Source organism: Alligator sinensis, unplaced genomic scaffold, assembly GCF_000455745.1.
Source record: "Alligator sinensis unplaced genomic scaffold, ASM45574v1 scaffold123_2, whole genome shotgun sequence".
NCBI lineage: Eukaryota > Metazoa > Chordata > Crocodylia > Alligatoridae > Alligator > Alligator sinensis.
Genome location: NW_005841917.1, coordinates 2,435,308 through 2,447,088, shown reverse-complemented (window position 1 = coordinate 2,447,088; position 11,781 = coordinate 2,435,308). Strand labels below are relative to the sequence as shown.

The 11,781-nt window shown below is 38.5% G+C and overlaps 1 protein-coding gene across 2 annotated transcripts in view; it reads right to left on the bottom strand.

The window, feature by feature from the left end:
- HDAC9 (histone deacetylase 9) overlaps window positions 1-11,781 on the bottom strand; it is a 511,347-nt gene that overhangs the window by 56,859 nt on the left and 442,707 nt on the right. For both annotated transcript variants that reach the window (XM_006018926.3, XM_025198228.1), the window contains one exon: window positions 9,905-10,026. In XM_006018926.3, the coding sequence (XP_006018988.1) occupies window positions 9,905-10,026 (122 nt within the window). The remainder of the gene's footprint in view (window positions 1-9,904; window positions 10,027-11,781) is intronic.

Here is an 11,781-nt window from a genome sequence, read left to right as displayed (position 1 = left end):
GGAGCTGTGCCTGGAAAGCTGACCAGCCTACACCGTAACCACCTTGGGTGTAAGTAAATAATCTTTTCAATCAACCATTACGCCTCCGTGACTGATTCTAGCTCGAGCGTACCATACCGCGCCGCGGTTTTCTCCGGCCCTGTGTGCCCAGGCTGCTGGCCACAGCCTGTGTGCACAAAGACAGGCCCGGCTCGCCCCCGAGATCAGGAGCCGGCCCGCACAGATGTTAGCATCACCTCCACCTCTTGCTGCATGCACCAAACCGTACCAGCTGGGAAGATATAAGGGGAACACCACCTTTGGGTGCAACCCATCTCACTCCCTGCTGTATTCCCAGTGCCTTCCCTCACCATCTCCCCAACAGCCATGGAGTCATTCTACTTTACACAGGCAAAATGACCCTCTTCACTGAACAAGCATCAGAAGTAATCCATAAACCTTGTACTTCAGGCTTGTGCACAGCCATAGTTTGACTCCTGATTTTCTTGATTTATATTCTGTAGACAATCATGTGCGTTTTCCCTAGGCCCCACAAAAGAAGTAATTATTTAATATGGTGATTAAGACCTAGGGATTTTAATCTAGGAGAAAATCCAACAACAATAATTCACTTGATGGAAGAACAAACTATATCATAGTATTTGCCAAACTTCAGAAACCCACAATTAAACATCATCACCTTTTCCCCAGATTTGAAAGGACATCAATTTCCTTAGTAGATGAAAGGTGGGGAGATCTATATTATCTAGGCATACTATCTAGAGTGTTCTGAAGGGAAGGCAGAATGTCAACACACAGGGGTTCTTAAGGTGCCAAGAAAACTAAACACCCAAAGCAGCATGCCTTGATTTCAGAATGGATGAGAATTTTGAGCCAAATTCAGCTCTGGTTGAAGACGATTTAACTCCACTAATAACCAAAGAAAATTAATTTGGCCCTGAAAGATTTTTGAAACATGCACTTATGTAACTTCTATCACAGTGCTAATTTTAAAAGGATTTCTTTTGTTAATCAAAATGAGGATAAAAAACCCCACCTGCTAAGAGTCTTAATTAAACATAGATACTGCATGTCCACAATGAACTTAATTTAAATATGTTTACTTTCTGATATGCTCTTTATTTCTGGGATATAGTGTCAGTCCCCTACAACTTAATTAGCTAAATATAAAATGTAACCTTCCATCTGGTAGAGTAATTTAACTGGAATAATTGTGCACCACCATAACTCAACAAGACACTGAGGAAAACCACTGAAATGCTATTTCCTTTCCTTTGGAAGAGAATTATGTACAATTTCAGCATGCTTTGCATTTCTAACAGTTAAAGCCAACAGGGAGGTATCACACTCATTTATATTACTTTCCCATGAGAAAATCAACAGCAAAGTATAAAGCTTATACCGTTATTCATGAGCAGCTCTGTAATATTTACGTGGCTTTAGCCAGAACATGCTATTTGGCAACTAAAACCTTTAATTAGAATTGTGGGTTTGAACCGATTTTGTTTTGTAGGAGCTTGGAGAAGTGTAATCTTTTGTAACCAGTACATTCTATTTTGGAGGGTCTGACAATATATGCCTTTCACTTTTCACCTTTCTCTCTCCTATACATGTTTTAATTTATTTTTTCACAAGTTTTCAACTCTCCCCAGCCATTAGTACAACTGGGCTAAAATCCTGTATCTACCTGGAAAGTGTGGGAATTTTGCCATTAATTTGCATGGAACCAGGATTTTGCTCATAATATTTTGAAATTTTGAGAACACATTTAAAATGTGAAAGATTTTCAAAAGCACACAAAAAAATTAGGAATATGAGTTTCATTTGTTCTCCTTAATCCCTTACAATATTGTACCTAATTCTACGTTCTTTATTCAAGCAAAATTCCTCTTGGCTTCAAAGAGAACAGATTCTGAGGATAAAGAAAGTGGCTCAATCTTTGGGACCTGCTCTTTGGTAAATAGAGAGGACACACTAATTTATAAAACTCTTCTGACAACTCTTATATAATAAAATCTTCATGCATCACATGAATTAATACATATAAACTATAACAGGTGCAATTTTGACTTCAGCATTCACATCTTATTAACTATTTAGTAAATGAACTATTGTGAGCTCAGAGAAGAGTAATAAAAATGATCACAAAGCTGGAAGGATGAAATCATCATTATATACACACACACACACACACACACACACACACACACACACACACACATATAGGTTCTTTACAAACACAGAATGGAGCAGTTTCCTTTCATTAGATAGAGCCAGGTTCTTACAGCACATAAAGATGTGCTTAATGTTATTCAGTGGAAGAGTGGTCAGTGGAGGAGTTATTCATGTAAATTAAATGAAGTAATTGCATTAGTGTCAACAGGATCAGGGCCTAAATTACCTCTGACTTAAAATATGCTAAAAATAATGAGACCAGCTAAGGCAGCACCACCAGCATTGATTCATATGATTTGCCTCTCAAATTATAACATCTATTATAGGCAGCCAAGAGCAAGGAGAGAAAGCCAAGAGCAAGTCAAAGGAGAAATAAGACAGAAATCATTTAGATTAATTATTCATAATTAAACTTACTTCTAAGTGGGGCACAGTAATCAGCTAAAATATTAGAAGGTTGAATATACTACATTCAACATGCTGAATATACTAAAGTGGTAGAGAAATTATTTAACATAGTATAACTTGGTGTATCTATATGTAATGGGATTAAATCAAGAAATAACTTTTTAAAGTAATTTCCTGGGAAAAAACCCACCACCTTGAAAATGAGTCAGAAGAAACGCCTAAAAATTCTTTGAAAGAGTCAGAAAAGTCATTGATCACCTGGAAAAAAGAAAACAACATATTGAAAGTGGGGCAGAAGAGTCATCTAAAGGAACCTTCTTTGTTTGATATGCTAAAAAGTAGAGTGTAAAATAAAGTCTATTATAGATTCATTCTGGATAGGTAAGAGAAACAGAAATACAGGAGGACTTCAAAAATAGGAGCCATCCAAATGCATCTACTGAATCATGGTTCCATCTTTTGTAGAATCAAGCATCTTTTGTAGGATCTTTTGTAGGACCTGTAAATTCCCACTGCAACTAATCTCTATGATGCTGTCATTAGGCTTGTCTTAACTTTTTCTTGCTAATTTTGTTTTATATTTTGCAAATGCTTTCCTTTTTACTCAAGCTGAATGGGAGCAAGATAGTATTCACTCTCAAAACGCTACCCTAACTTGATACTATTAATGTTCATTCTGTTGCTTCCTGAGAAGATTTCAAGGTAGCAGTAGCAAGAGTATTACATTTCTTTAGAGCCATTGGACCTCAGTAAGACCTTTGATTGTTGCAACTTTCCTTTTCCCTGTTCATTATATAGACCGGAAGAAGCTGTTAACATCAGTTTGCTTCACATTAATTCTTTAATTACAAGTGAAAGTTTCCTCTGTTTCTCAACCCTATTACCACTAATTGTACCCTCAAAACTTATTGATGGTGAACTTAATGAGGCTAAAATTTCTACTTGGTGGCTAACTGTTGTAGGGAGAGAAGAGCCCTGAAGAAAATAGATGTCACATCAGAGGGTTTGACTATTACTCCCAGCTTTGCAAAAGGGGGTGGGTGTGTGTGTGTGTGTGTGTGTGTGTGTGTGTGTGTGTGTGTGTGTGTGTGTGTGAGAACTTACTTTGGTGATCACAATTTTTGGGAGCTGCAATACATGCATTTAGGAGCTGTGGATAATCTATGCATCTGAAAATCAGGTTACAACTAAAGAGATATATGTATTTTTGCTTTACTTTCACTGTTTGTATAGCTAACATGCCCCTGGCACTGCTGTAACCTCTGAAAAATTATGTATATCCCAAATGAACCTGAAGTCTCTTCTCTGGAGATGTTGTATTTGAAGATTTAGCCTCTTGTTTTTTTTCAAGGGGTGATTGAAGACCAAAAAGAAACCTACAAATTTAGCTTTTTAGTATAATGTTACTTCACAGGAGGGTGATTTCCTAGAATATGTAGACAAAAGCAGAATTAAGTGGGATGAGGGTCAGAGGGGGAAAAGAGAAACAGTCTTTTACATACAAAATGTTTTTTCCTAGGTTTCAATTACTCCTGCAGATTGCTAAATAGCTACTCACAGAAGGATGTTACTAATTAATTATTTTAGTTAATTTCTTTTAAAAAAAATACTGTTTTTAATACAGAAATCCTCTACTCATCCATAAAGAAAGGGATGTAGTTAATCCACTATCTAACTAACCAACCTAATACGGTTCTTCCTAAGTGCTCTTCCAAATATTGCTCATTGGTTCTCTCTTTGGAACTCTTCTGTATATGCCGTTCCCTCCTTTTTCTTCTACCATGCATTAACCAATTGCTTTAGCTATCTTATTTTTTTCCAGTATGCAGTAATATAACCCACCAAGCAAAACAATACCTTGCATTGCTCCTAACTAAATATACTGTGGTTCACTTCACCTGTCCATACTTGGCTTGTGAATTGCAACCATTTTCTGAATTGTATGACTCTGAAGTAATACAAAATTTTGCACACAAGTCCACTAGCAATTTGAGGCTCTGAAGACAAAAAACAAAGATAGCCCCATACATAAAGAGAAATGTTGATCTGCAATGCTGCACTTCAATGGTCATGCAGGCTAACATACAAAAGAGCAAATGATACTTAGTGGAAAAATATATTCATTGTCAGTTGTAGGTAGCATTCAGGTTAGGCATGGACCAGTGGACTTTCTTCATTTACGGACCACTAAAATTTTTTGAATGGAGGTGTGGACCCCTTTGAATTTTAAGTGTGGGTATCCACATACTTTCAGTTGATTATAGTAATCTCTTGCAGACCCCTTAGACATAGTCTATGGACCCCCAGCGATCCATGGACCACAGGTTGAAAACTACCAGCATAGACTACCAATAGCTCTAGCAAAACATAGTCACTACCCTCAACAACAAATAGTTTCAAGAATAATGCCATAAGTAACAATGTAAAAGAGCAATACACAATTCAGATACAGGGTTGCTACCTGTCCATAAATTTATGGACAGACTGAAGGACAAGCCTAAAAATGCCTGTTTGTAAAGTCTGTTAAAAATGAGTTATCCATAAAAACACTAAGCTACCAGAGCTTGATTGATGATCCCTTGCAAGAGACAAGTGTTGAATGACACACAGAGCACAACAGCACCACCTTCTGTCCCAGTGGGACTGCTACACCCTGCAGAAAGCATCTTTCAGGGCTTTGTAGCCCGTAGCCCCTCCCACTCCAGTCCTGTGCTACTGCTTCTGCTGTGTCCTTTTACACTAATGCTGGTCAGCCGACAGAAATCCTTCTTCCTGTGGGATAGGTCAATGCCAGGATGGGGAGTCAGGCCAGCAGGGGTGAAGTGGGGGAATGAACTGGGGACAAGAGAAGCAGGATGCAGTGAGGGTATCAGTGTATGGGATTGAATAGGGGACCTCTGGGGTGGGGGCACCACAGTATAAAACCATTGTTCCAGTGAGGCAGGGGTACTAACACAAAAATTTTATTTTTTTTATTGCAACTCTTCCAATTTTTACTGACTTTTTTTTAAAATTATGTTTCATGTTAATCCCTAAAATTTGGACCATCCATGTCCAGGGCTTCGTAGAAAGGCTCCATCTACATTACATCACGGATATGTCAGTAAAACAGTTTAGTTATCAATAAAAGTTTGCGAGTATCAATAAAAAAACATTGCCTTGGTTTGGCAACTCTGTTCAGATATGAAAGTAGCATGTAGAGGGTCAAGAAGTTTTGTGAATCTTCTGAGTATTAGAATGCTACAGCATATGAGGTATGCTGTATAAAAGTCTAGTTTTTATTGTTTCCCAGGTTAGGATACCAATCTGTGCTAATGTTCTATGGAATTATATCCAGTAACAGCCAAGTGATAAAAAATGAAGGCAGAAAAAATCCATCCAGAAGTAAATTTGGACATGGATGGGTCCAAAATTTAGGGTTTAACATTGAACATAATTTAAAAAAGTACACTGCTTTAGTTAAAGCTGGGGAATAACCTTTATTTAGAATAGTTTTTGCTGGATTACATCAACATGAATCACAGAAAGTGGAATGTTACCAGCTCGAGAAAATGCAAGCATCCTGGCTGTCTGCCAGAACATTGTTTGAATCATTTCAACAAGGTAACAAATAAGTTGTGTTGGAACATATCTGTAGCCCCAAGAATCTATGGAACTCAGCACTCAACAGATCCCATTGATCAGGTGAATGGAGTGAAGGAGAAGAGTGGGGCAGGAGGATCACATTTTCAAAAGAGCTCATCTCCCATTAGGAGAAGCATACTGACTTTCAAAAATGCTCTGTACTATGATGCTTCCACTAGATGAAATTTTGAAGTGTCCCAGTGACTTAGGATCACAAGTCTCACTGGGAATCATGCGTGATTTATATCAGGAACTGCTGGCCGGTGGACGTTTTTGAAAATCTGGACATGCAAATTTTTGGCCGAATTCTGGTCAAGTTACATCTCCTCTATATGTTATGTTTATCTAGCCAACAAAGTGATAGCTCTAGCCATCCCTCTGTTCTGTTATTCTCTAAGCCTGTTAACGAAGACTAAATGAAATAGTTGTGCAAAGAACTGAATTGCCTGGCCTCTAACCCAAAAACCCCAGTCCTGGTCCTCTGTGCACCAGAGGTGGAATATGTTTACTTCAGACAGATTCCTCCACACCTTCGGGAGAATGGTATTAAGGTAAATAAAGGGCCAAGATCACTTCTGTTTTGCTGCTATGTTGACTCTGATGCCCAATTTCAAAGATATATATAAAAGTTAAAACTGCTGTTTCCCTGTTTGGCTAAAATATTTGGCTACTTGAGATATTTGGGGTTGTGGGTGGAATCTAAAAGTTGAGTTTATACTCTCTCCTGAATACAACTGAACAAGTTCAGTAACAAAGCACCATTTGGAGAAGGTGAGATGGGAAGAAAGAATGAAACTGATGATTGATTTGCAGTTAGGTATCTGACAAAATGGGTTGAATGAGGAGAAACCTCTCTGTATCTTGCTCAGGTGTTGGGATAGAATTATGCAGCTTTGCTTTTCATTTAGGCTGAATTAAAACAAATCAAACACAATCATGAAGCATCCTAAAAGGACACTGCATTTAAAGAAGACATAAGACGCCTCTGAATTCTATATTACGCGCATCAGAAAGAATGTGGGAAGCAAAATAGAATGATGATTAAAACTAACATTTAATTTGGGATTTAGGTAGTCTTTTTTAAAGTTGCACAGATCATAAAGATTTGTTTTCATACCATGCTGACTGTGTGCAGGTTCAGACACACAGGGTTATTCTAGAAGCCAGTAGCAATAAGTATTCATTCAAGGAAAGGAAAAAAGGTTCACCCCTTGTGGCAAAGGTCAGAGCTCTGCAGGCATAGAGCCTGTCCATACATATGAATGTTCCTGGGACATCTTTGTCTGGTGTGGTCCCATGAGGATGACAGAGGCTCCACTATGTCCCCTCTGCCTAAGGGATGGCCCTGCAGCCACCCAGATAAGCTTAGGGTCATTTGACTGGTGTTATTCTGGTTCCTGTTGCCTTTGCTCTGAACCTGGTGAATAATCATCAGAACCTTTGTGGAAAATGTTGCTGAAGCCTGAAATTAGGACTCAATGACAAGGAGTCAATTAATATGTAAACAGGATATTTATAAGAGTTACTATAAATTAAAATTCTTTGCTGAAGTATGACATGCTACACGCATCTCTATTTGAAGAGAAGAATAATTAATTATAAGTATCAAACAACACTCGATTTACAAAACTACTGTGATAATGACTTTAACATTATTTGTCTATTTATGCTATATGTATTATAATTTTTAGAGGAGTCATCTAGTTATGAGCTCGATTTGTAACTGATGCATTGCATGCCCAAATATTTGGAATAATGTACAGAAAACATCTGGGTTTAATTATATTATAGTCCTCTTATACAGACAATGGGAACTGAATTAAGGAATATTTTCAAACCCCCACAGAGATATAAAAGTATTAGCAGCTGCACAAGAACTTTACTGTTACAGTGTCTGAAAATGTTTTGTTTTACAGATCAGCAGTATGACATGTCATAAATATCAATCAGCCTATTTAAAATAATATGTAAATGTGGAAGAAAAAAGAAAACCTACATTTCCAAAATATAGGAAAAAATTATTTTGAGGAAAAGGAGTATACTATTATGTTTAAAAAAGTAACTAACTGTACAGCTTATCAGCACAGAAAATGTATTTTGTACAATACTCTTAAGGACAGAACTATATCACAGCTTAGCATGACAGAATAACAGAATAGCTTGAGCAAGCCTTTCATTGGATCTGGTTACATTGTCACCATATTCTACCAAAATAAATGATTTATTTTTCATTCCTTGCAAAACCAAGCCCTATGCAATTTTTTTGTGAAAACATTAGGGGATATTAACATGCACTTTAAGTGTCTGTCCTGAAGTATTAGATGCATACTGTATTTCCTTTCTGGATGCATACTGATTTCAAATGCCATGTCTTTTCAATGTTAGTACCAGGGCTGCACTTAGGGTTCAATCTCCCAGTGGCTGAAGCATATTCAAAGGCAGTTAGCACAGCAGGGTGGTAGACTTTCTTGCTGAAAGTAACTATATCACTCGCCAGCAGCCTTATGCAATAAAGGATCTAATGTTTTCTTTTCACTTTCTTTTTTTTTTTTCCACATAGTGTCTCCCTACATATTGGGATACCAGTCACTGTGTCATAGACATAAGGCTACAACCACACTGTCTCCACCACCAACTCCTTAATATATTCTGTGGTGCAAAGAAAGTCAAGGCTACAGTTCAACCGTTGTCAGGAGATAAGCTTCAGTTGCTGGAGCCTTTAGAACATTCTTAAATGTTCCAAGGAAAGTTTTCTTGTAAAATATATGACATTTCTATCCAAAGGATATTTTTAAACATATATGTGGCTCCAGCAACCAGAAAAAGTCGCCTGATATAATAATTATACAATTCTTCACCACAAAAAAAAGAGAGAGAGAGAGAGAGAGACTCTTGAGATATTTTAGATATAGATGTAAAATCTATTCTAGTGGTTTATTTATTGACTAAACCAAGGCCAAACTGGGGTTGGACTGTGGCTTGTAGGCTCCTGCCCAGTTGCTCTCTCCATCATTCCAGCTGCAACAGTAGCTGGGGTCTCCGGGCTCCCCCTTTCTCCCTGATTGCCACTTCCTCTCCTCACTGCCAGGAGGTACAGCAGCATGACAACTTGGGGAGCTGAGGTTGAGACTGAGAAGTGTAGTGCAGTGGAGGCAGAAGGAGAAGGGGGGGTTGGAGGTGTGTAGTACACTGGGGGACGAGCAATGTAGCACTGTGGGGGAGTTGCAGGTATGCAGTGCACGGAGGGGTGTGGGTATGAGGTGCAGCAGTAGTGGGGCATCATTTGTGGAGGATTCATCCCCCTTGGAGTAGCCCATAGGGTGTGAGGCATCTGGTTGCCTTTAGGGTGGATAGCCCTGGACTAACCTATTCATAGATGAGGTACATATTATATATGAGAAAGAGAGAGCTAGGAACATCAAATTAAACCCAGAATTATGTGAAAGTTCCTTTGGGACAGTGATAGTTAGGAAATATCTATATCAGTACTGGATTCTGTATGGTTAAGCATTGGTAATAATAGTTCTTGCCACCCTCAGATAAATTAACTTTGGAGAAGATATAGTTAATACTGAACCTTTCCAATGAATCACTATGAGCAGGGCGGGTAAGTTATGGATGCATTTTACTAAAGGACAGCCTAGTTAAAAAGAAGTGAGGGAGAATTTGGGGGCAAAATAAACCACTCTTGACTCACCCGTTTTTCGAAGTGGAAAATCATCCTTGGCATCCTGTGCTCCTAGTAACGTGTATTTGTATGGTGGAGAGGCCCCACTCAGGGGTGGAGAGCTTTGATCCAGTGAGGTATGGTGAGCAGCCCTGTAGCAGACACAGAAAGGTCACAAATTAGCAATCGTTGAGGTGACCAGCAGTAACCATCTACACATGGTGTACACATGTCTCAGCTGTGTTTATGTTCTTACTCTAAGTGTGCACAAACCACAGGCTCAGGTAGCCAATTTCACTTTTACAGTAAGCTATGGAACTGCATAGGATTCCCAAGAATATGCTTTTTGCAGTCATTATAAAAGTCAAAGAAGATAAGAGTCATGTTGGACCCTAAAATAGGATCTGTCATCAGATTGGGGAACGGACCATTTTAGCATGCTGGTTTTTAATATTGACCAGTTGAAGCAAAGCAAAAGTTATTTGGTTTCTGTTTATTAAACAATATTAGATACACATGAAAATGGCCATCTCTACGCAGTTGTCAATTACCCAGCGTTTGGAAAACGGATTGTTATTCCCCTTTGAAAAATGTGGGCTAATTAGTCAGGAGTTGTGAAGAGGGCAAAACCTTGTCTTCAGTTCAGGCAACAAACAAAACTTCCTGCCTGCGCTACTTAGCAATATATGAAGTTAGCGTTGGAAGTGAAGTTCCGCAGAAGAGACCTCTTTCCGACAACTGCCAAACATGAGAAAAGTTGTAAACAGGCCTTTCCAACCAAGGGAGCTGTACAATCACTGAGGAATTGCATCACTTGGCACAAATATAACTTAATTTGCAGGGCCTTTTTCTGGAAGGGTGGGAATTTAGAGCCTCAAATAACAAGGCATTTTACTCTTGTCCTTCTTCAAAGCTCATTGCAGTAACTTTCCTTTTAGTGTGGAAAGGGCCCATTAAAGACACTACATGTCACATGGAGTTACTAACAGGGAATGAGGTACTCCTTTCCCCTGGGGACCTGAGCATTCTGGTCCTATGCAGCTGAAGACTCTCACCTGAATTCAGATCCTAAATTCAGGTTTCCCTCTTAAATACTAAGTCAGGAGTTTTTCACTTAATAGAACATTGCATATTGTGACAGAACCTATTAAGTACCATATCTTCATAAGAAAAGATAGCTGCACATTAGATCATGCAATGTTCAAACTACCTGCAACCGATAGTAGAAACCCCAGGGGAAAGCTGTCAAACATATTGCTTGAAAGAAAATAATTTAGATCAAATTGTTTAGCTAAAGGATCTAGAAGTCTTGTTTATATATACCAATATACCATTCAGGTCATGTATACTATCTGGCTTTGCTCCTTGGGCCTCCAAGCTATTCTTGGAAAGGAGGCAAGACTCAAGTACTACATGCATCTCCCTGTGTCCAGTGGGGCTGAACTATCTTGGCAACGTAGTCACTCTCCTGTTTGGAGGTGTATATTATATTGATGCATCTGCTATGATAAGGCAGACAAAAAAATGCACCCCCTCTAATCTGACATTTAGAAAGGTGGCCACTGTAAACCCTTTGTAGACATTGCAACATTTACCAAAATCCCTACCTAGTGATACAAGAACCTCCTTGTCATACTCTTACTAAGGTCAATACATCCACAAAACATGAATCTTAGACACCAAGAGCCATCAACCTCCAAGAGAAGGTTAAAAAATGTTAATTCAGCTATTACCACTTCTCAATATACTAGCAAATTCTCTTTTTAATCACAGACAACAGTAGACTGGAGAACAACACTTCACCTAGAAGAAATACATTCTCATTTCACAATAGCAATTGAGTTAATTTATGGGTTCACAGCTTGCCCTACATGTGGCGATATAATTACTTGTTTCTAAATGTGAGT